The sequence below is a fragment of the Ciconia boyciana genome, chromosome 4 (genome assembly GCF_034638445.1).
Source record: "Ciconia boyciana chromosome 4, ASM3463844v1, whole genome shotgun sequence".
Classification (NCBI taxonomy): domain Eukaryota; kingdom Metazoa; phylum Chordata; class Aves; order Ciconiiformes; family Ciconiidae; genus Ciconia; species Ciconia boyciana.
The window spans coordinates 6,112,702-6,138,615 of NC_132937.1; the positions used below are offsets into that span (position 1 = coordinate 6,112,702).

At 38.0% G+C, this 25,914-nt stretch overlaps 1 protein-coding gene across 12 annotated transcripts in view; it reads right to left on the bottom strand.

Moving 5' to 3' along the window:
- The window catches only part of LOC140650543 (tyrosine-protein kinase Fer-like), a 213,971-nt gene that overhangs the window by 72,689 nt on the left and 115,368 nt on the right, over positions 1-25,914 (bottom strand). For 8 of the 12 annotated variants that reach the window (XR_012042060.1, XR_012042061.1, XM_072858970.1 and 5 more), the window contains 3 exons: positions 23,320-23,442; positions 3,611-3,667; positions 1,374-1,489 (listed from right to left, as the gene is read on the bottom strand). Coding sequence is in view for 8 of the 12 variants with exons in the window: in XM_072858970.1 (XP_072715071.1) it covers positions 1,374-1,489; positions 3,611-3,667; positions 23,320-23,442 (296 nt within the window). In the remaining 4 variants the exon portion in view is untranslated. Of the gene's footprint in view, positions 1-1,373; positions 1,490-3,610; positions 3,668-11,552; positions 11,665-23,319; positions 23,443-25,914 lie in introns of those variants that run through there. The other 4 variants (XR_012042062.1, XR_012042063.1, XM_072858973.1 and 1 more) reach the window with 3 other exon arrangements.

Consider the following 25,914-nt stretch of genomic DNA (forward strand, 5'->3'; position numbering starts at 1 on the left):
TATATTCAGAATAATTAGCATATTGTGGTATGATTGTAATCTGAAAAATAGGTATGCAATCACATGCTGCCTGATAGAGCACAGAAGCTCTCTTCTGAAGTTAATTCTTCTTCCCAAGAAAAAATTAGTAAATGGGGTCTATACTGTAACCTGGCCAAATTTGATCAGCTCTATTAACCAAGCAGGTGAGAAGGCAGGATTTATGACTGGTATAATTCAACAGTTACAGTGCAACAAGAGGAAGTGCAAAGTCCTGCCCCTGGGGAGGAACAACCCCAGGCACCAGTACATGCTGGGGCCACCCAGCTGGAAAGCAGCTCTACAGAAAAGGAGGTGCCAGTTGGTGGACACCAAGTTCAACATGAGGCAGCAATGTGCCCTTGCAGCAATGAAGGCTAATGGTTTCCTGGGCTGAATTAGGCAAAGTACTGCCAGCAGGTCGAGGGAGGTGATCCTACCCCTCTACTCAGCACTGGTGAGGCCACACCTGGAGTCCAGTTCTGGGCTCCCCAGTACAAGGGAGACATAGACATGGACATACTGGAGAGAGTCCATTGCAGAGCCACAAAAATGATTAAGGGACTGGAGCATCTCTCCTATGAGGAAAGGCTGAGAGAGCTGGGACTGTTTAGCCTAGAGAAGAGAAGGCTCGGGGGGGATCTCATCAATGTATATAAATACATGAAGGGAGGATGAAAAGAGGATGGAGCCAGGCTCTTTTCAGTGGTGCCCAGTGACAGGACAAGAGGCAATGGGCACTAAGCGAAACACAAGAGGATCCATCTGAACATCAGGAAACACTTTTTCACTGTGAGGGTGACTGAGAACTGGAAAGGGTTGTCCAGGGAGGTTGTAGAGTCTCCCTCCTTGGAGATATTCAAAAGCCATCTGGACACGGTCCTGGACAACCAGCTCTAGGTGGCCCTGCTTGAGCAAGGGGCTTGGACAAGATGAACCCCAGAGGACCCTTCCAACTGCAACCATTCTGTTATTCTGTGATATTATCACATTTAAAGTAACAGTGACTTTCAGTCTTTTTATCTGAATCCTTATGGCAAAACGCAGAAAAAGTTTTAAATTGAGGCATTTGCAATAAGAAAAATGTGTTTTATAGGCATAGCTTGCTTTGCTGAAGAGGTGGTTTTGCCAAGTGCAGATGCTGCTGCATTCACACATTAAAAAAAATGCCTATTTTTAGTTACTGGGACAACAGTTGTGAAACATATTGAAGGAGAGATAAAAATGGAAAAAAAATTTGAGAACGGCTTCTTCAAATTTTTGTGAAGGTCAGATTTTATAAATTCATCTAGTAATAAAACTTGAAAAAACACCATAATGTAAATATATGTTTTAATTAAATTTAGAAAACCTACCTGGCTTCTGACAGAAATTTTATTTTCAGTTCCTGAGGAAGATCTTCTTTACAAGTTTTTACAGCAACAGGAGTCTTATCCTTTAATGTTCCTTTATATACCTCACCAAAATTACCCTGAAATTGGGGGGAAAATAATTCTAAGTAAACAAAGTCTTTGCCTTTTCATAAAAGAAAACTAAAGTAAGGAGAATAGAATAATCTCCATCAGATGCATTTCTTACTTAAACAAAAACAAAATGAAAATTATTTAGGACAGAAATCGAAGGAAGAAGGTGTCAGCCAAAGTCTCCCTCCCCAGAAAACAAAACCTGAAGATCTCATTCTTTTAGATAAGCTTTGTATTTCCCAAAGAACAAATCAACTCCATTTTAAATCTGTTGGGTAAATTTTCAGATGAATCCCTCTCCTGTTTGCTAGTATTTGGAGCTGCATGTGAGTCTAATAAACAGCAAAAATCTGCTGGAAATGTTTTCCTTTCTTTCTCAGTGATAGAGATTTCTTTATACCGTGCATTTGAATAATGTAGTGCCAAAGGAAGAAGATAGAGAAAAGGAGAAAAAAAAAATCATAGATGGAAAATAGTAATGCTATTTAGTTACAAGAATAGACATTCAGGTGCCTAAACACAAGCATCTAGTAGTATACCAACATAGCTGGCAAGCACGGCAGAGGATCTTTAACAGCCATCTATCATTCTAGAATAGCACTTCCAGAGACCAGGACACTACCTCTGATATCTAAAATGGCACTAGATGCCCAAAGGTAAGTAGCTGAATCACTCTCAACATGCTTTTCCTCTAGCCTTCTGTTTAGAAGTACTTAATAGTGAAAATTGAAACTACCTTAAAGACTACTTAAGTATTAAAAATTGTTTTTTCCCCCTTAATTTAAAATATTTAATGATCATTTTATATCTGTTCCTTTTATATAACTTTCATTTTGCAGGGTATTATAGAATTAATACAGAGTAAATAAATGGACCATTCACACCTGAGGTGAAGCAAAATCTTCCTCTCTAGTAAAGTTTGCATAATCTACATTAAACTTCCATGATTTTTATATTAATTTTTTCCAGGTGACTTAAGATTTTATAATCCTTCAGATTTCTCATTTCCAGGGTAAATTATGACAGTTTATTTAACATTTTCTCATATAGAAGCTGATCATCCTGTCATCCTTTGGTTTGACTATTTTGTTTTTGAGATGGATGCATAACAAGTTTATATAGTGGCCCAACAAAGCTTTTTATTCTGTTTAATATTTTTAAATACTTCTTAACCACATTTCCTTTTATAATTACTTGTAAGCACTGAGTTGTCTTTATTGTTAAAAATGCTTTGTGCCAAAAACATGCAATACATACATAAATTCATTTTACTGAAGTAATCAGTTTTCAGATAGATTACTTTAACTGTCTTTACTAATCAAAACATTCATAGTTGTTTTTAGGAAGACAAACTTTTTTATGCCCGAATCATCTTTATTTTTGATACTTTTCTTGATACTTTTCTATTTAAGAATGTGAAACTGGCATAGTACCTGTATAGCATTTTCTGTGGATATAGCTCTTTCTAAAGGTAACTAATACTTTTTGTCATCTTAAGCTGTTAAAGAGATTTTGTCCTGGGAAACAGAATTTTCTGACAGCTGCTGAAAGCTGCTGAAAATGTAAGTAAGTGAGGTACAGGACATTACCTGAGTAGGAGTGTTTTAAAAACTTACAGCTACTAAGCACAATTTGTGATAGAAACCATAACATATAAGAATTAATTTAATACATATACCATTGTGAGGTTACCTAACATTCATTAAGTCATACAGAACCAATGAGCATTTGTTTTAACAAGTGTTGATTAAATCATCTTATTATATCAGATTTTTTATTTAAATAAAACTTTCCTATTTTGCAACAATATTATTCTTTTGTAAGATTGCACAAAGTAAAACAGCCACATAATGCTTTATAGAAATCCACTTATCTTGAAAGCCTTCCAAATAAGAAAAATATGTATGCTAGAGTTAAACATTTTCTGCACTCAGACATGTTACATCGTTTCCCGGTAAATGTGATTTACATTTATTTAAAGCACAATGTTGTGTTTCATATTAAAGTAAAAGAATTGGTATAAAATTGCATACCACGGTAATTTAAAAGATAAGGCAAATAGGAAATGTACAGACTTCATGACTGATATATACCTATTTAAATGTTATTTAGCTCACTTGATCACTTACTTTGCCCAGTAATTCTCCCAGTGTGACATCTTCATGATTGAGAGCCCATTTCTTGTCCTATAGAAAGGAAAGGAAAGGAAAGAAGAATTTTCAGTCTGTGTACTTTCTATAAAATAAATTTCAGCCAGTAGAAACGTACCTAAAGAAGGATTTTATTTGGACCACTCAATCAATAGCATGCTAGGAAGTTATAAATTCAAGAGTTTGCAAAACATGTTTTAGAAATCTTGCTATACAATAAGATATTGAAATATACTATACAGCAAATTTCTATCAGAAGATTATGCCTACAACAACAGTATACACTTTTTACACACAAGTTCTGGAAAGGGTATCTAGCACTCTTTAAAAAAAAGACTTAAGTAAAAATCAGCAACGACAACTTCATTTTAGAATACAAAATAACATATTGCTAGATCAAAAACCATTTTTGTCCTCAGTGTACTGAAAAAAAAGAACCAATTTTCCTATTATGAATAAGACACATATTTGCATCTCTTAAACCTTCTGTGGTAGTTTGATATATTACAGGAAACTACTTGAAAAAGATAACAAGCGCTGATTACAGTATCTTTTCAGTGCTGATGACCAATACCACAAATATTCTGCAACAACCCACAGACACATCGAAAACAATTTTAAGCTTCTTGCTACACAGACCTATTTAATAAATATTTAATGAAAAAGTTAGAGTAGGATATTTTAGGTCTAACCCATATAATGAAACAACTGTTTAATATTGTTCATTTTTAATAGTCTGTTAGCAAGCACCTCGCAAGCAGGATTACCACCTGTCATGTTATTGGTAAGGTCCTAATTATATTTCAAGCAATCTCTATTACTAATTGTGGTGCTATTAAACAGTCTTGTACCAGCATGAATTAAAAGTATGAGAGACTTTTAGCAAATGGTAAGAGGAGATGGAAACATTTTAATTCAAGGAATAACCATTTTCCAAAGCTGCTCATAGTTTTTGGACTTTATTTTCCCATTTGCTTTCAGGGTGAAAACAATAGTGAGCAAATTATCGCCACCATTTTACTTACCAGATACAAAGATATAAATATATTTTAAAAAATTTGCAACGGAAAGACTGGAATAGGAGAATCTGTGTTAAGGCATTATATTGGTAAAAGTTTTTAGCATAAGGTACAATATTTTTCAAGTGCTTTTTTTTTGCCTTACAATATTAAATACATTTAAGTGTATCCTGAACAAAGTCTGTTTCATTTTGATTTAGATATTTTCATTTCTACTAATATATTTATCAAACTTTTCCACTTAGATATTAAAGCTAAGAGCTATTTGTGGTATTGCCTTTGGAATCCTGTAATTGGTGCTTGCTTTCCAAAATTATCTCAAAAACAAAACAAAAAGCATGTGCTGCCCCATTACACTCTCCCTCAAGCATAATTTACCGGGTTGAATGAAACTGAAAAAATCATTGTGGATGAATACAAATGCCTGTAACAAATACAGCATGCAAATATATTTTCAGATACAGCAGGTAGGAAATATTCTACTCTATATACTTACAATATTTCTGAGTAAATGTAATGTATGAATTCTTTTGTTGAAATAAGAGACAGTAGAGATTACATTAGAAGAAGAATGCAGACAGAATATCTATCGTCTTAAAAAGTGCTAGAGAAAAATCACATTTAAAGTAACTTACTGTGGGCTACTAGACCATTTAAACTGTACTTGTGGGGAAAAACTAGAACTCAGTGATTTTTCCAGATTGTTTTTGTAAGGAGCGTGTCCTGACTTGAATCTGGCTGACCTGCAATCCTTCTCCCTGACAACTAAAACACACAAAGACTGAGTTGCTTCAGCAGTCTTAGGAGCCGTTTTTAGTAGGCTGTCCCATTTACATTGCATGTAAAGCCTACCAGCTGTGCATTGCTGTCCACTGGACCTGTTGGATGCAAGTGTGCTTCAGACTCTTGAGTTCTGGTCCCTGGTCTCCTATTCTGCTCTGGTTTCCCTGCCTGAAACCCTGATGTGAGCAGCCATAAAGATGGCCTGGTTAGAAGGGGAAAATTACTGAGCAGAAGAAAATATCTGCTGAAAAATACTGACAGAGAAAATGCCTGCCAGCCTGGGAACTGCTAGCCTGGGAACTAGGCCTGTGAACCAGAAGCATCCTTGAAAAGTGCAGCTGGCATCTTTGAAGTATGGCTGGGTACCTAGAAACTGAAGACATCATGAGATACCATCGATAAGTACAAAACCAAGGAACTGTAACAGCAACTTATCATCTGAAAAGGTGAAAAATAGTCTGGGAAAAGGGGAAAACATCCTGAGAAAGTAAGAATCAGTAACTGCCATAGGCTGTTCTAACTGCAAGAACAGGAAATGAGTCTGGAAAAATAAAAGTGGTCTGAAAGAGCAGAAAACATCATCATCTATTTGCTGTTCCAGGTGAAAAATAGAAATTAACAGCATCTATTGGCTGCTTAAAGTGGTGGTGTCCTATGCCCTCTTATGTCTCTATGTTATAAAAAGGGCTTAATTTTTATCCAAAATGGAGCCTCTCTCTCTGAGAACTTCCCATGCTGCACATACTTTTCCTTTTCCTAAACAGGTTGAATTTTGCACAAACTTTCTATGAGATCTTGGATCCTTGCCAAGGACGCCTGGCTGATTCCAAACTCTGTGACACGGATCATCTTTGAAGTGAGACTCTGTCTTTTATCTTACTGGTCCCCCTCTGGGCCCACTTTTGGGGTCAGTTCAGTTTGTCCTCTGGGATGGTTGGGTCCCCCTCTGGGATCAGTTTGTCCTCCCCTCTGGAATGGTTTGGCCCCTTCTGAAATGTGTCTAATTCGCTTGCTACCGGTATTATATATCCATGTAAGTAATCTATCATAAGTATATCTGCTGTTATATTGTTGATAAGTTTGCTTCACTAATGATAAGTTTGTAGTAAGCTGTAATAGTATATACATACTTGGTTGTTGCTGTTATTGGTTGTTGCTATAATGGTGATTGTTGCTATACTATTGATTGTTTCCATTATTGATTGCTGCCATACTATTGATTGATACTATATTATTGATTGCTGATAGTAATTTATAATAGCTTGATATATATATTAGCTTTATTAATCATAGGTATACTTGTAGTGGTGATTTTTGTGGTAGTATACTTGCTAGTGGTGATTTGTATGGTATTTGTGGTAATCTGTAATAAATTAGAGAAATTTAGAGGATAAAAGCCTCTGTGTCCTTGTGTATTACGGAATCCCACGAACCCACGGTTGCGATCTCTACACACGCGCAGGCTGGGTAACCCTTTAGGTTGTGACACGCCCTAGGTCTGATCAGTACCAATACAATCTATCTTGTGATAGTCTCCTCTGTTTCCTCATCTCAGACTTGCCACTGATAACCGCCACCTCTCACCCCATGGATGGAGCTTTTCCTGAACAACTATTTTTTTTTCCCTGAATGCCAAAGAGGGGGGAGCAGTTTTAGAAGGAGAAACCTAGTTGCAATCCCTATAAGAAAGTATGATACATTTCATTATTAGTGATACTGCAGTCATTTTAGAAAAAGTACATAAATTCTATTTGTAACAGGTCTTTGAAAGAAAGCATGAATGAACATCCAGTGATTTAAAAAAATAAAATTGCTTTTATTCCACAATAAACTGTTCAGATAACTGTGATATGTCATAATTATATCTTCTAGTTTATTTCAGATAAATTAAGTACTGAAAATAAGAAATTCAACTTTGTCATTAGCATTCCACAGAAAGATTTTAGTAACATACAAAATTACACATGGACATAGTGCTCCCCATATACATAAACCAAATACAACTTCAGTAGCCCAAGCCCAGCCTGCAATTCTATGGAATTACTGAGGAAGTTCCCCTGATTCCTATGATGGGGACAAGAAACTAGCCACTATTTTCACATCTACACCTTTGGCTCAGTGACTCACAACACGCTCTGCTAAGAAAGCAATCTTTTTACTGCCAGTTACTGCAGTTAGTCCTTTAGCTCAAATAGGGGCAGCCCAGACTGCAAAAGGAAATTTCATGGAATCTCAAAGGGAACTGGACATTTAATATCTTGTACATCCTGTGCCAAGCAGCTCTGAGAGCTGGGACCCAAATTCAGAAGATTTTTTTTTTTTAATTTCCACATGAAGCAACTCAAAAAACAGAACGGAGCATTCAGTATATGAGTTGATCTAATACATGAATCAATTTATTTACTCTTCCACAAATAATAAATTTCACTGCTGTGTGGTATAGAGAAAGACATAGTTATTATACTGCTTGCAGACATCTAGGTAGTTGATGGAAAAATACTTGGTAGTCTTGAAAGTGGAATGTTAGCATGAGTTGTTACTTGTCTGACAGCCTATATTCATTATACTGAAGGAACGGTGCTCTATTCCAAGAACCATACACATGTATACAGCTGTATTGTGCTCACACTGTGAGCTGTTGTAACTAATGGTCTTTCATTTCTGAGATTGGCAACAAAATCTTTTGCAAATGCCTGTTCAGTTACTTATATTTCAGAGAAATGTATGTTCTCAAAACATCCAATTTTCATTTAGGATTGTGCACTGATACACTAAAAACACTTTTTATTTTAGCATATGTTCAAACCTGTAACCATACTCATGATCATCTTGCTACAAATGAAGACACGCTGGAGAAGGTCTTCAGTTTAGGCGAAATGCTACGTAATTTTAACATACAACACAGGGTTTTGGCAAAGTGCCTACAGAAATATGACCTTTATAAGACAGTAGAAATTTCACCTTTCAGTTTAACTACATAGACTTATTCACATATATTTTGTGCTGACCAATTGTGCATCTGACTAATCTGCATCAGAACTATTTATTACTACGTTATTGCACTTACATTTTGAAGATAATCATTCTCTGTATAATTATCAAACTAATATATGAAAAAATCCCTTCATCTCTACTTCTCAAAGACAGAGAAAACCCTTTTGTATGTAATTAGACATTAATGCAGGAAATCATCTCTCTTGTTATGGGTGCAACCTGTCTGTAACTAATATGCCAGGTCAAGCCATATTATCTGCCTAGAACCAGATATTATATAAATTATTTTTGCCAAAAGACTGAATCCTAACAGAAGACATTACAGCCATCATCACCGCCTTTAACACATCAATTTTCAAATTTAAAAGTAAATGCTGTAGAATCAATATTTTTTTTTAGTTATTAGTGAGATACATGACCAAAAAGGGAAATGTTGATTCCCTAGGAAATAAACTAATTAAAAAAAAAACCAAAACAAAACACCGGTCTTGGCTGAATCCTAAGTAATTAGCACAGAGTACTGAATACAGCCTGAGTATAGAGCCTGACCAATAACCTTTTTGCAATATAAAGCTTGAGACCATCTTAAAAGAAGCTGAAAGATGGCTGTTTTTTGGGTGTTTTCTTTAACTCTAAAAGTTATTCTCTCCCTTCAGAAGAGAGGGGCTAAAATCTTTGACAGAATGTCCCCCACAGTACCTTCCTTCACAGTGCTGCATATTTCCTTTGGGCTACATGGCCAGTGAATTCTGTTGTCTAGTCATAAGGAAGGTGGAAGCTTGTATTGACTTATTTCCTCTCTCTTTTTTGAAAGGAGGAAACCATTCAGCAGGTAATCCAGAAATGTTCCAGGTAACTGAAAGAATGGAAAAAGTACAGAAAAAATATGCTGTGCAGTGCACCTTGCTGGGAAGGTAGCTATTCATTACCTTCTTCCACATTTTTACATTTACATGAATTCAGCAGGAATAAAACCAGGAAAGGGCAGGGGGAGATAAGTTATACTGCAATTTCTAAGACTTTTTTCTTATGTACATGGCCACAAAAAATCACATAGATCATTGCTTTTGTAAGCCATGCTCAGTGCACATTCTAGAGACGCCTTGAATGCCTCTATTCATCCAAACTCCTGGCATGCCACTCTGTCAGGCCCCATCATGTGAATTTTTGTACCGCACCATCATGTCTGTGTGATGGGATCCATGCATAGCTATTCCCCTTCCTTGGGGCATTGGGAGACTTCCGAGGTAAGTCTCAATAACCATCAATTGATTTTTCACCTATAGACAAGATTCTTGATTGAAACTGCTGCCCCACTGACCAGATACCAGAAGCAACATATTTCCTTCATCTCCTTCTTTTGATTTTGCTAAAAATAAAAGATGTTCTGTTCACTAAACCAGTAAGATTTTCTAGATATTTTCCGTTGATTGCATGCCTTATTCAGAATCTGTTACACTATAAACACATAGAAATGGCCAAACTGAGTGCACACTTTCCTCTAGTTTAAGTTAAAAAACTATCTAAAAATAAAGCTTTTAAGAAAAAAAAACCACAAAAGTGACTACTTGGAAGTATTAACACAATGGTTTTTAACATTTAAATAAATACTGTAAAAGCAAAAGAATTCTAAAATGTTACTGGATTTTTTTTTAATCTCTTAATTCCCAGGACTCAATACTTCAGTGAATAACTTTTTTAAAATAGTGACAACATGACATTTCAAAGTCTTGTTTATGAAGAAAAAATCTGATGCATAATCCTTCAGAGGAATAGTTAAACAAAATGGCACTATAAACTGCAGTCAAATGATCTATCGAAGGATTTGTTATCACTATATTAGTACATTAATCACTACCTGTAACCCACTCATTACATTCAGTATCTTGGTCCTGCCAGATTTTTTCACAATCAAAGGATTATTCAAAGTTTGATCAGCTTTGTTACTGAAGTTCTTTCTGTTGGTTTAGGAAAAAAATCTTTATTGATAAGGATACACAAATTGTGCTGCCTTGTTAGTATCAGTTTCACAAGGTATCAGTAAGTGAATATTAATTTAAATGGTACATAAATTAATGAGAGTTGCCTATTTATAAGAGGTTTCTATGAATAGAAATCTTTAATTACTTTTGTTGGTATACAAACTATGTCTTAAACTTAAGAGCCTCATCACATGTGTCACTCCTGTGGCTAGTTGTCTGAGCCAGCAGAATGAAAAGAAGGCAGGTGCAGCTCCAAGAGACACTCAAATGATTGTTTTTGCTTCTACTTAGAATTTCTTCAAAACTGTTCTTTTCTACTCATCAGGCACCATTTGCAGACCTCAAAATCAGATAGCTAAATAAAATGACGCAACCCTTAGCGTCTTGCGCTTCTTTTGATTGCACTTTTCATCGCTCATTTAGTCTCTAACTTTCGTGTATTCATAATGGATTCTGACACAAGGATTATTTGACAGACCAATTGAGAGATTAAGATACATATTGTAACACAATCAACAGAACAGAAATTGTAACCCAGAACTACTCTCTCCAATCTAACTTCCTCCCCTTACCTGTAAGCTTTTCTGTTATGCTCCTCCCTTCCTGCCTTCTCTTTCTGGTTCAGTGAAAATCTTAAAGACTATGAAAACAGCATTTTTTCCAAGAGGAAAATATCAAAATACAACTCTTTCCTCCTGACCCTTTATATAGCCTTCACTTTGTGTATTATCATTGAGCTTCTTGATAAAAAGATGGAAGCCTCACTACTTTGTCCTATTCCTCTATTCAAAAAACACACTCACCTGAGATTAGTTTTTGAAAGAGTAAAATAACATTTTAGGTGCTCCAGGACAGGTCTAGTACTGTAAGCCCTATGCAGAGAAGTGTCTAAGGTTTACCACTGGCTAAGCCTGTGATTTTCTCTTAAGGTACATGACTCTTCATGCACTGAGAAGAGAAGCTAGAAACCTAATTCAGGGCTTTGTATTTTACAATGGTAGTGAAACACCTCAACTGGTGATCCCTAAGTCCATCTGTGAATTTAACTCTCAAACTGTAGATGGTCCCTCTGTCTTACAGCACTAGTCAAGTCGAAGAAAATATTTTAAATAGAAACATTAAGTTGAAAAAGGCTGGAGCATCACATATATTCAAATTTTATTTAATATCATAGGTACTTGTGGAGGGATTTAACCCCTGTGCACTCTTCTGACCCGTACCAAGGCAGATTCTTCAGCAGACAGTGAGAAAATATCTAGGAGAAGAAGAGATGCTGTCAGCTACTTCATATCAGTCTACAACTCTGGCATTAGAAAAGAAACAAACCCAATTTTCTAATTTGCAATATGTTAAATATCCATTTAAATACTGTTTTGAAACAAAGTGTCACTGGTGCAAATTATTATCTTTAATTAATAAACTATAATATGAACAGTACTGCAAGGTGGAAAGTAACAAGGGCAAGACAATCTGTTTTTACTGAAAGTACATTGTCTCACTAATTCTGTTCAAATTGCACTGAGTTGAATTTGTCGTCATTCAATATTTTTGCACAGCTGCCAACAATACATTCATTAATAAGCACACAACAGAATGGATGCATATTAGTATAGCATAAGAAAAGTTAGAAATAGTCATGTCTTTTTTCTCTCTGATCATAAACTTCATAATTTTGTAGATGTGCTTGTTTCTGATTATGAATAGATTATAAGAATTTCTCCAGTTGTTAAACACCATTACTCTATAAATGAATCATGCAAAAGATACTGAAAGATACAAAGGAAAAACAGTGACAGAAAAATGGGAGTTTAAAAATCTTTAATGTAGATATAGGTAGACAGACAGTATAATGTTCATCAGTCTGAGTCATAAAAGTCTCCTTGAACTACATAAGCTACTTGTTAGCAACATATTTGGTCCCATCTTGACTTAACTTCAAAACATCTGGCTGTTTCCAGTTAGATGGTTTCTTTGCCCAGGAGAGAAAACATTTAACTACTTCTTTTAGCAACATCCACATGATAAGCTATACTCCTGCAAAACTGTTCCCTTATATAACCAACAATCCTTCCAAAATCACCTCTAAATTGTAGTGGTTAGTGGGCAATACCTACCAAAGAGCTGCAGTTTCATATTGCAACTTATGCCAAATTAATAATTTGTTGAAATCAAAAATTTAAGATCCTCCATCCTATCCCTTCCTAGGCACATGTGCTCATCTTGCACTGGCTTTTATAATCTTCAGATAATATGTTAAGATCACTAAAATGGAAAAAATTAACCTGTCAAAACAGTTGAATTAGCTTAATATGTGATTGGAAAAGAACAGGAGAAAGGTAAAGCCATATGGAAAGGAAAAGGGAGCAAGGACACCACCCCACACCCCACCCCGCCTTTTTGGCAGCAGCAAGCTGTTCGTTTGAATCAGCGGTAATGTGAAACTGCAGCCTTAACTCATGCTTTTTTCATTGTGCGTGTCAGTAAACTGCCTGCATTCCAAGCCAGACAGACGATGGCTTTGAACCTGAAGTCGTACAACATTATAGAACTGCCAATAGTTTAAATGAAGCTTGTCGCATTAATTTCTTACATCAGATACACCCTTCCACATTGTTCTTTAACAAGATATTGCTAGCTTCTCACATACCATTAACTTATTATTCAGGATAACAAAAGGATTGGGAAATCTCTAACGGCAGAAAAAAAGTCGGTTCATAAAGGACACACCAAAGGGAAGTGGTACAGACACATCGATTGGCTCTGCTAAATATTAGTAGCTTCTATTACCATGCACTCACGCATTCTTCTGAATGCTGTATTAGGCAAACATATTTTTTCCTCCTATATGACTGAATTTAGCTTGACAAAATTTTCCCATATGGTCTATGGCAATCCAGTCTTTGTCATACCTTACTTTACCTTTAGGTGGATCTGGGCAGGTGCCTAGGGCAGTTATCACCTCCCCTAACCTGGGATTTTACACCTGAACAGGCAAGTAATCCTGGTCAATTGATGCACCACCTGATTGAAGGGTGCCTTGCCTACCCCAATGAAACCCAGCAGCTTCTAGCACTGGTTAGCATGGCCAATCGAGCCATGGTTCAGTATTATCAGAGGAGCATGGTTAAGACAGGGACCCAAACTACCTCTGAGGATGCCATGATTGAGACAGAGATGCAAACCCCAACTACAGTAATTGCCCCAGTAGTGAAAAAGAAATAATTGATGCAGAGGTCGATGGGTCCATATCATCGATTAGTAAGGGGGGAGGAGGAGGAGGAGGAGGAGGAGGAGGAGGAAGGGTCTGATCAGGAAGCTGGTCCTTTGGCAAAGAAACAGGAGGAAGAAGTGAGAGAAATCACCCAACAGGTGGAAACTACTTGGTCCCTGACCTTGAGAGAGCTTCAAGACATGCAGGAAGATTACAGCCGCCAGCGAGGTGAGCGGATTGCTCCGGGGGCTGGGGAACTGACAAAGAAATCAGAAAAAAGGCAACAATCTGCAGCCTCTGGAGGTGGATCCTGTCAAGCATGAAAGCAAGATATCCGTTCAAGGAAGATCTTGCGAATTACCAAGGAAAGCGGACTACCACTGAAGAAGGTATCCAGTACCTCAGAGAATTAGCAGTGCTGGAAGTCAACTATGGTGACCTGGACGACAAACAGGTCTCCAAAGATCTGGATGATGTCCAGTGTACATGGACCATGTGGAGGAAGGTGGTCCAAAATGCCCCAGCGTCATATTCTAACAGCTTGGCAAGAACGTATTGCCCAGATACACAAACTGTGGGGAGAGCATCTTCCTGGCTCTGAAATTTTGAAGAAAATCTCTCTCCCTCCTCGTACCCACGGGCCAGCGCCTCGGCTGTCAGGGGTTCCCCATGGAGTCAGTCCCCTCCCGCACCGGTCAGAGGGAAAGGCCTAGGCGCATGCCGCGTGGCACTGTCTGGTTCTTCCTGTGTGACCAGGGAGACGACATGAGGAAGTTGGATGGTGAGCTCACCTTTAAGCTGGAAACCCATGTACGCGAACTGATGGGGAAGACGGCTGCTAAGAAGTGGTCGTCCAAGAAGGCTGTCGGTTCAGTTGATGTTAAGACCAAAGAAGGCAATCAGTGATCCCCCAGATGCAGGAAAAGGACTGAGATCACCTCGCTTGATTATGGTGAAGGGACCTCTGGTCTGGCAGTGCAAGGGTCAGACAGTGAATACTCCATCTGGAAATAGAGGGTCCCTGCCTTCGGCCAGGAGGAGGAAACGGGCAACCAGGTTTACTGGACTGTGTATTCGATTGCCTGGCACATCGGATCCACAGAAATATAAGGCTCTAGTGGACACTGGTGCACAGTGTACCCTAATGTCATCAGGATATAAGGGTGTGGAACCCATTTGGATTTCTGGAGTGACAGGGTTATCCTAACAGTTGTCTGTGTTGGAGGCTGAGGTGAGCCTAATAGGGAACGAGTGGCAAAAGCATCCTATTGTGACCAGCCCGGAGGCCCCGTGTATTCTTGGCATAGACTACCTCAGGCTAAGGTACTTCAAGGTCCCAAATGGGTACCGATGGGCTTTTGGTGTAGCTGCCGTGGAGACAGAGAAGATGATTAAACAACTGTCTACCCTGTCTGGTCTCTTGGAGGACCCCTCTGTTGTGGGGCTGCTGCGGGTTGAAGAACAGCAGGTGCTGATTGCTACCATGACAGTCAATATCACACAATGACAGTCAATATCACACCAACCGAGACTCCCTGGTTCCCATCAATGAGCTGAATCATCAATTGGAGAGCCAAGGAGTGATCAGCAAGACTCGCTCACCCTTTAACAGTCCCACATGGCCAGTGCAAAAGTCTGATGGAGAGTGGAGGTTAACAGTAGACTATTGTGGCATGAACAAAGTCACGCCACCACTGCGTGCTGCCATACCAGACATGCTGGATCTCCAATACGAACTGGAGTCAAAAGCATCCAAGTGGTATGCTACAACTGATATTGCCAATGCGTTTTTCTCAATTCCTTTGGCAGCAGAATGCAGGCCACAGTTTGCTTTCATGTGGAGAGGTGTCCAATACACCTGGAATCTATTGCCCCAGGGGTGGAAGCACAGCCCTACCATTTGCCATGGACTAATCCAAACTGCACTGGAACAGGTTGATGCCCTTGACCATTTACAATACATCGATGACACCATCGTGTGGGGCAACAAAATGGAAGAAGTGTGTGAGAAAGGAAAAAGAGTAATCCAGATTCTTCTGAAAGCTGGTTTTGCCATAAAAAAGAGCAAGGTCAAAGGACCTGCACAGGAGATTCAGTTCTTGGGCAAAAAATTTCAGGATGGATGTCGTCACATCCCTATGAATGTTACCAATAAGATAACAACTACATCGTCACCAGCTAACAAGAAAGAAACACAAGCGTTCCTAGGCATTGTGGGATTCTGGAGAATGCATATTCCAGGTTATAGTCAGCTTGTGAGCCCTCTCTATCGAGTGACCTGAAAGAAGAACTATTTTGAGTGGGGCCCTGAGCAACAGCAAGCCTTTGAGCAGATCAAACAGGAGATAGCTCATACAGTAGCTCTTGGGCCTGTCCATACAAGATCAGCTGTGTAAAATGTGCTCTACACTGCAGCTGGGGAGCATGGCCTCACCTGGAGCCTCTGGCAGAAAACACCAGCAGAAACCTGAGGTCGACTCTAGGGTTTTGGAGCTGGGGGTATTGAGGATCAGAAGCCAACTACATACACCCTGACTGAAAAAGAGATACTAGCAGCATATGAGGGGGTTTGAGTCACTTCAGAAGTTCTTGGTACAGAAGCACAGCTCCTCTTGGCAGCGCAATTGCCTGTGCTACACTGGATGTTCAATGGAGGTGTCCCCCTACACATTACGTAATTGACGCTACATGGAGTAAGTGGGTAGCCTTCATCATGCAATAGGCTCATGATTGAATTGCCGAGGAATCCTGGAAGAGATCATGGACTGGCCAGAAGGCAGAGATTTCAGAGCATCACCTGAGGAGGTGACTCATGCCCAAGAGACAGCACCATATAATGACTTAAAAGAAGATGAAAGGCACTATGCTCTGTTTACCGATAGATCCTGTTGTGTTGTAGGAAACCATCAGAAGTGGAAAGCTGCTGTGTGGAGTCCCACATGACAAGTCATTGCAGCTGTCGAAGGAGAAGGCGAATAGAGTCAGTTTGCAGAAGTGAAAGCCATCCAACTGACCCTAGAGATTGCTGAACGAGAAAAGTGGTCAGTACTCTATACTGACTCCTGGATGGTGGTAAACACCCTGTGGGGGTGGCTACAGCAATGGAAGAAGACCAATTGGCAGCGCAGAGGTAAACCCATCTGGGCTGCTGCATTGTGGCAAGACATCGCTGCCCAGGTAGAAACTATCACTCTAAAGGTAGGTCATGTAGATGCTCACATGCCCAAGAGCCATGTCACCGAAGAACATCGAAACAACAAACAGGTACACCAGGATGCCAGAACTGAAGTGGCTAAGGTAGCCCCAGACTGGGAGTGTAAGGGTGAGCTATTTGTAGCTCGATGGGCCCACGAAACATCTGGACATCTAGGGAGAGATGCAACATACAGATGGGCTCGTGATCAAGAGGTAGACCTGACCATGGAGGCCATCACACAGGTCACCCAGGAATGTGAAACATGCACTGCAATCTAGCGACCCATGCAAGTAAAGTCTTCCTGCAATAGAGGGCGGTGGCTGGGGTTTCGATACGGTGAGGCCTGAACCCAAGGGAAGCACTACATACTCACCATGGTGGAAGCGACTACCAGGTGGCTGGAAACATACCCTGTTAACCATTCCACTGTCCAAAATACCATCCAGGGCTGTGAAAGGCAAGTTCTATGGCAACACGACACCCCAGAAAGAATTGAGTCGGACAACGGGACTCGTTTCCAAAATAACCTCATAGACTCCTGGGCCAAGAAACATGGCATGGATTGGGTGTATCACATCCCCTATCACCCATAAGCCTCCGGAAAGACTGAGAGATATAATAGACTGTTAAAGACTATGCTGAGAGCACCGGGCAATGGGGTATACAAGCACTGAGATATAAATTTAGCAGAAGCCACTTGGCTAGTAAACACCAGAGGATCTGCTGACCATCCTGGTCCTGCCCAAACAAAGCCCCTACATACTGTGTGAGGAGATAAGGTCCCTGTCGTGCACATAGGGAAGTGGCTGGGGAAGGTGGTGTGGGTTGCTCCTCCCTTGGGAAAAGGCAAGTCTATTCGTGGGACTGTCTTCGCTCAAGGATTCAGGTGCACTTTGTGGGTAATGCATAAAGATGGGGAGATCTGGTGTGTACCTCAAGGAGATTTAACCCTGGGGGAAAATAATCCATGATTTAAGTTGTATGTTGTAGGAAGTAATGCAGCAGGAACTACCTGAACTGACAGAGAATGATCTTCACAAGGAATTGAGCAAGTTCAGCAATGACCCCAACCAAGATGGTGTTAGTGCCCAACAATCGAACATGCCGCTTCTCCTGTCCTGAGCACCCACCTTGACAGATGGGGCCCAAGTCATAGCCTGTTCTTATGGATATTTTGCAGGGGACTGGCAGAAGCCCATGGAATGGGAAAACAATATATATCTATATGTTAAGGGATGGGGATGGTAGTTAATGAGAATGTATAAATCCATATGTTGGGTATAAAGTATGTAGTATAAGCTGTAAGTGTTGGTAAGAGGGGATTTCAGGAATGAGAGAGAGATACAAGGGGATGGTCAGAAGATATATAAATGTATTAAATTATGTGGGACCTGAGCATGATGCAAATGGTATGGAATAAGGGGTGGAGATTGTATTGGGTCTGGCTGGGATGGTGTTAACTCTCCTCATAGCAGTCCTGATAGTGCTGTGCTTTGCATTTGTGGCTAGAACCATGTTGATAACACACCAGTGTTTTGGCTACTGCTGAGCAGTGCTCCCACAGCACCAAGGCTGTCTCTCCAACATTCCCCCCTCACCAGTAGGCTGGGGGTGGGCAAGATCTTGGGAGGGGACATAGCCAGGACAGCTGACCCAAACTGACCAAAGGGATATTCCATACCATATGATGTCTGCTCAGCAATAAAAGCTAAGGGAAAGGAGGAGGAGGGGGGGGCATTCGTTATTAAGGCATTTGTTTTCTGAAACAATCACTGCACGTACTGAGGCCCTACTTCCCAGGAAGTGGCTGGACATTGCCTGCTGATGGGAAGTAGAGAATGAATCCTCTTTTTGCTTTGCTTTGCTTCCATGCGCTGCCTTTGCTTGCTTTCATTAAACTGTCTATCTTGACCCACAAATTTTTAATCTTATTTTCTCCCCTCCCTGTCCTACTGAGGAGGGGGAGTGAGAGAGCGGCTTGCTGGGCACCTGGTAGCCAGCCAAGGTCAACCCACCACATGTGGTCACTGAATTACTTCTTAATCAACATTTAAATACTTCTCTCAGATTTAGCTTCTTGAGAATTCAAGCACTACTACATACATTTGATACATATATTTGATACAAGAAAATAGCTCTGTCCTTGTAAGTTTGCAGCTTCTTCTGAGCTTATCCTTTGCTCCTCCAGAGCTGAAGTGTCAGAAGACATTGGACTTCACCAAAGAAGTTTAATTATTTTGTGGATTGATCTTGTAGAATAATATATCTGAGTGATGAACTGCCAAGAAAGTTAACTGCATTAGAGTGGAAGAAATCCTTAAAGAGGAATTGTAGTTTTGGCAACTGCAAGATAGCTCCTGGAGATCCACACACATCTGTAACAAATGCTATGCTACTGTAGATACTTATGAAAGAACTTGTTTTGTTTGATCAATAGTGGCTATTTATTTAGGAATCCAAGAGCTATTTCTGACTGAACTGCTCACTTTGAAATTATTCACAGTGCAATGGGTATACAAATAAGGACTATACAAATAACCACATTTACTGGTAGATTTTTTGGGACTCTCCCATCCTTATACATACATTACTTCCAGCTTCCTTTCTCCTCTGTTGGAGACTCTAGTAGACAAAGGTTGGGAAAGAACATTAAAGAACAGAAAGCATACGAGCCCACTACACCCTGAGCAAAGAACATGGGGAGGGTCAGATGCACACACACTATATACAGAAGGCTAGGACAAAAAAGCAAAAACAGTTCAGCCACTTGATGAACTTGTGCAGATATGATGGAACACAAATATGGATAGCACACTGAGAAGAACCCCAGTTACTAATAAATAATTTATCTTATGATCAGATACAATACCTTTTAACTTGCAAAATGCATTAAGGCTGAATATTAAAAAGAAAAGCTCACAACACACTTTTTTCTTAATTCTGAAGTATATTTTTCCAACAACTCATTTTGATCAGATGGGAGAACAAAAAACCATCATAAAAACATAAGTCAGAAAAAGTTGTTGCAAAGATCTAAGACAGTTAAAACAATTTTAAAACAACTGCTCTAAACCAATTAAAAATATTTAGCTAACACAGTTTTCAATTTCTTATTTGGTTCAAACTGCTGGTCATGAAGCATTTAAAGTGCATTATACATTGGTTTTAGTTTACACATGGTATAAGTAGCTATTAGACACTCAAGATCATACTTAGTTTTTTAAAAGCAAACATACAATTTATGTGATACACATATACTAAAACCAAAAAGTTTCCTAGCACCCAGTATTATTTTTAGCACTAACCATCAATATTATCATAGACATCCTTTCTGTTACTTCATGATGAAAGTTGAAAAATTCATGAACCCTAAAGGAATTACTCTTGACTATTAACACTGAAGCACATCACCACAAAGGAATTCATATCACCACATATAGAACCTGTGTGATGGGATTTTATGGATGGATGATGATTGTTTGCAGCACTTGGGAAAACTTCAGTAATGAAAGTACTTCATCACTACAACTGCAAGCAATTACCACCTGGTTATAAGACAGAAGACTAGCATCATTCTCAGTACTAAAATTTGCTCTAGTTTAAGTTAATACTGAAACTAACTCAAATCAACAAGTCCAGAAGGAGAGTGGGACTATTTCTTTTTCCCTCTGAAAACAGAAAAACATAAAACTGATTTTGTACCCAGTGACAGTAGAAGAGAAAAAAAAAAATCTGTTTTAGAAATGGCCCTCAATCCGTTTTGTAAGGAGGTTATGATATGATGGATGCATTTGTAGTGGTATGGATTCAAGATGTGAAAAGACCCGCCACACAAAATCATACATGTCTGTACAGTTTCTATGTCATATAAGGATTGGTTATCACCAAGGGATTTTAAACTATTCATATGTGCATTTACACCTCAAAGGACATGAGCTCAAGTAAAGTAATACAGAAATGAACAAGAAACTGATCTGGGACCATATTTTACCAACAGTGTATGTACTAGAAAAATTATTTGACTATACATAGTTACATAAAACTATGTATAAAAAACCCCTAACTTTATAAAAAAAAGTTACCAAAATGAAACAAAATGTTAAGAATATGAAAGTTTCTTGCATTCCAAGTAAACAACAGAGAACGAAGACATTATGTTTTCCAGGCCTGTTTAACAAACAGATAATAACTAAGAATAAATTCTGTTATCATTTAGCATGTAGTAACATACTACATTATCATTTTACATTTGTTAAAATAAGGCTGTTCTCACAGGCTTTTATACATTGAAAACTGCTTTTACACATTGAAAACTGCTTAAACTCTGCAGTAATATGTATATTATACAAAGCCAGAAAAAAAGCCAGGAAACAGACAAAGCATTAAATTTTTAAAATAATTATGGTATTACAAAAGGAATTTGCAAACAGACATAAAAATATTTCATTTTTCATCAATTTCATCATTTGATAAATTAAGAAATAACCCCCCCCCCACATACCAACTTCAATAAATGTTGAAATTCTCTAGGAAATAAGCAGAATAAGTGCATTTCACAAATAAATGCATTTCACAAATAGACCATAGTGTACAGCTGTATTGGGTCTGGCTGAGATGGAGTTAATTTTCCCCATAGCAGCCCTCATAGTGCTGTGCTTTGTATTGGTAGCTAGAAAGGTGTTGATAACACACCAGTGTTTTGGCTACTGCTGAGCAGTGCTCCCACAGCACCAAGGCTGTCTCTCCAACATTCCCCCCTCACCAGTAGGCTGGGGGTGGGCAAGATCTTGGGAGGGGACATAGCCAGGACAGCTGACCCAAACTGACCAAAGGGATATTCCATACCATATGATGTCTGTTCAGCAATAAAAGCTAAGAGAAAGGAGGAGGAGGGGGGGCATTCGTTATTACAACGTTTGTCTTCTGGAGGAACCGCTATGCCTATTGAAGCCCTACTTCCCAGGAAGTGGCTGGACATTGACTGCTGATGGGAAGTAGAGAATAAATCTTTTGTTTTCCTTTGCTTCTGAGCACAGCCTTTTCTTTTGCTTTATTAAACTGCCTTTATCTTGACCCACAAGTTTTTTTTCCATCTTATTTTCTCTCTCCCCCCCCCCCCATCCTGCTGAGGAGGGGAGTGATAGAGAGGCTTGGTGGGCACCTGGCATCCAAGGTCAACCCACCACAACAACTCATGTAAGATGTAATAAATTTTCAATATCTTTATAGTCAAAGCAGACAAAAAGCAAAGGTCATTCAAGTTTTAAGAGTTACCTAGAAGAAATAACTTTCATTTTTTATCTGATCAGAATTGTCCATATACATTTACCAAAGCTAGCAAGTGTCCATAAAAACATATGTTGAACATACATGCAATATAGAGAATAGGTATATAGATGTTAAAAGCTATGAAGAAAAAAGGCTTTCACTTTAAAAGCTAACTCTTGCTTTTTTTTTTTTTTATATTATTATTAAAGCAAGCACAGGTAAGCTTTAAAAACATTAATTTTGAGAAGAACAGAAATATGCTTTAATTTCTTAGGTTTATTAGAGGAAAAGAACTAGGATTTTGGAGAAGGAAACTAACTCTGAATTATAGTTTGTTATACTTTCTAAAATTTTGTAGAATGTATAAGGTGCCTTAAGTGTGCTTGAAACCAGTCAATTTTTTTTTCCATTAAGAACAAATGGCTAACTCATAGTTAAAATGGAAAGATTAAGTTGAAAAGAGTTGGTTTATGAATGAAATATCAACTGAGTAAATACTAACCACAAAACTACTGGAAGAATGCAAGGAGACTGTTTAAGCTTTCTACATGGTGATATATTTTAATATCCCTTTTTGTTTTGATTCTGAAAGACATTCTGAAATGGCTTACAGGTTAAAAAGTTTTATTTGAAATTTGCAATGATGCTGGCGGGACAGTATCTGTTTCCATGTCTATATCAGTACCTTATATTTGAGATATAAAATAGGGATGAAACTGATTTGAGAATTTTACCACTTAAAGAAAACCATTTTTATTCAGACAACTTCTTCATTACAATGTTATGGACAATGAACTAATAGTTTCAGTTTTCAGAAAAAAAAAAAAAGTCCAAGTATGTTTTGGGAGACTCTGAATGCCATTCTTTCAGGATGGCAATTATTTATTATATAAATCAGGATGGAGTGTTATTTTGGAGGAATGCACTGGGCAGAGTAGAGAAGGCTGAAAACATTCAGAAAAAGAATGGAGATTCACAGAACAGTGAGCAAGAATGAAAAAACTTCCAAGAATTTGCATGCTGAAATAAACACTAAAGAAAACTGCAGTGTCTTCTGTCTAGAAGCCAGCAACTGAGATAGTTCCAGTACTCAAATTATTGACTTAATAGCATATACAAATATTCTACAACCTACTTAATATTACCACTTGTCATTGCAAGGAACATATGTTAAATGATAATACAAACCTCAAAATACTTTCAGTTTAATAGAATTCTTGGAATGCATGCATTACCTTAACAACAGGATTCAGCAGAACAACACCTGATTTCTTTGTAATAATTTGCTTTGTTGTGTAATGATGGTCTATGAGCTGAGGAATAGTTGGAAACCCAGTTCCTTCAAAACGATACTGATTCTGTATGAAGGTAAAAGGAAATAATTGTTCCTGTACAAGCAAAATTTCAAAGAAGAAACTGCAAAAGAACATTACCAAGCTTTCATCACTAGTAACAAAATAAAGAAAAGTTTTCTTTTACAGAATTAAATCTCTATCCTAATCAATTTAATAACGCTTCTACTGAAGTAAATGAAATGATGATCAAGAAGATAATAAATTAATAAATGCAAAATTACTTCATCACTCATTTAAGGCAACATAATAAAATAAACTATTTCTTTAAATTCTTAATTTTTTTTAAAAAGGAAGCTCTTCTAATTTAAGAGGTGGGACAATTTGGGATACTTAAGCTGTGACAGAATGAAATAAAAAGATTATAAACTGGAAGAAACAATACTAACTTCCAGAGTACTGAAGACTAAAAATAATAAATTAAGAAAACCCCTAAAAAATAAACATCTGACAATCTAATAAACAAGAGATAAGTAACACTATCTCACCCAGATCTTACTGCACTTAGAACATTTGATAAAACTAACAAATCCCTAGCACAGAGTGCGGACCCTCTTGATTGGTCTTTAATAAGAAGTGTATACCAGAATACTCTACAGGAGTACAGAGTCTACAAACAAAGGCAGGCCATGCGTGTAATTTATAGAGAAGTTGAGCAAGACAAAATTCCTTTCTTTTCCCCTTCTACCCTTTTTGTCAGTTTATATTATTTTAGATACATAATTCAACATAATGGCAATAAAACTGTGGGATCTCTTAATATTTTCTTAGAAGCATGTAAAATTTTCTTAGCAAAAAATGCTATAAGGTACTTTCAGGTACTAAGGAAAAAAATTAATATCTTCATTGCTTATCCCTGCCCTTACACTTGGGGGGGGGGGGGGGGAGGGAATGGTAAATTAGTATTTATTTCATCGTCTTAAATTTTACATTACGGCTAAGTGATTGGGAAGCAGAATAAACTACCGTGTCTATGTAAGGTCTCAATATCTACAGTTAGAGGACTCTTCCCACAAGAGAGGAACTGCTGTAAGCCAGCCAGCAGAATTGGCAACAATAAACAAAGACCACAATAAAAAAAAAGCATAGATGGTGATTCAGGTTCATTTAAAAAACTGGGCAATGAAAACCTCTACCACTGCCATGCAGATTTTTTCTTTCTAACACCTACAGTTAAATTCTTTGCAGAATGCATTATAAAAGTTTCTCTCCATTAGAAATAAAAACATCCATTTCCTGTAATGTTTTATCACTATTAGTAAAGAGAGCTTGGTCATGTCACTTATTTTTATCTTATTACTGGTTCTCTATTGTAAACATGCTTTCACAGTCTAAAATACTTGTGGTTTATTCCCCTAACGTCATTCACTAATTAATACTGACTCAGCTTTGCTTGCCCGGTAACACTAGTCTCCATTCCTTTCAAATAACCTCCTTCAAATTTCTGTTCTGATGATCCAATAAACCTTAGCATGGTTAGGGTACTGATGTCCTGAGAGTCTGCCTAGCACAATAACCAGTACTGCATAACATTTCCTCATACCAGACCCAGCCTTGAACTCATCTACTGCCATTTAAGCTTACTTACCTTCAGGGCAGACAACATTCTTTTATTCTGTGTATTTACATGGGATCCTGATTAAAATCACTAACAAACAACAGTTTGAAAATAGCATAGCCTCAAAGAGGAACAGTGAAAAACAGAGTAGCCCTTAGTGACAGCAATCAATTTTGATGCTTAAAACTGAAGGATGAACTGATTTATCATGCAAATACTTTTATTGGGATTAGCGCTTAAAAATATTTGCAAAACTAGAAAGAATACTTATGCAATTAAAGGGCCACTGTTAAAACAGGTATATGTTGTACTTCTGCTCTGCAGTCTTTGATTCAGAAAAAAATTTAAGGCCAATGGAGACCAAACCTGTCAGTGATGCAAGAGTGTGATTTGACCAGTCACAGAGAGCTGATTCAACACTATTTATACCAATGTGAAAAAAAAATCTTACACTTTACTCTCAGCAAACTTCCCTACCAAGATGTTCGTGAATCCAGTCACTCTTGTCATATGGCCATAACAATCCCACCACTTATTAAATGCTTTTTAGGGTTAATAAGCTTTTTTTTAAAAAAAAGAAAGCTTTTTTTTTTCACAATAAATGCAGATGATTAGACCCATAAGAGTGCATAAGGAGTCTTGCATTTCTTTAAGAAAAAAAGGTTTTAGCTTCCATGATTGTCAAGAAAATCTCCCACAAATTAATCCCAAGAGCGGATGAACATAAGGTGCTATTACTAAATGTACAAGCAGAGAGATCTAGTGACCTGATAATGTTTGGATTGTGCAATATTAAACAGTATCAATCTTACATTTCTAATATAATACCTAAGAGAAAGTAGTGAAATTAAGGGAATTTATTTACAGTTCTGTAAATTTTTCTTGGAAAATTGGATATTAAAAAGCATCAGATTACAGAT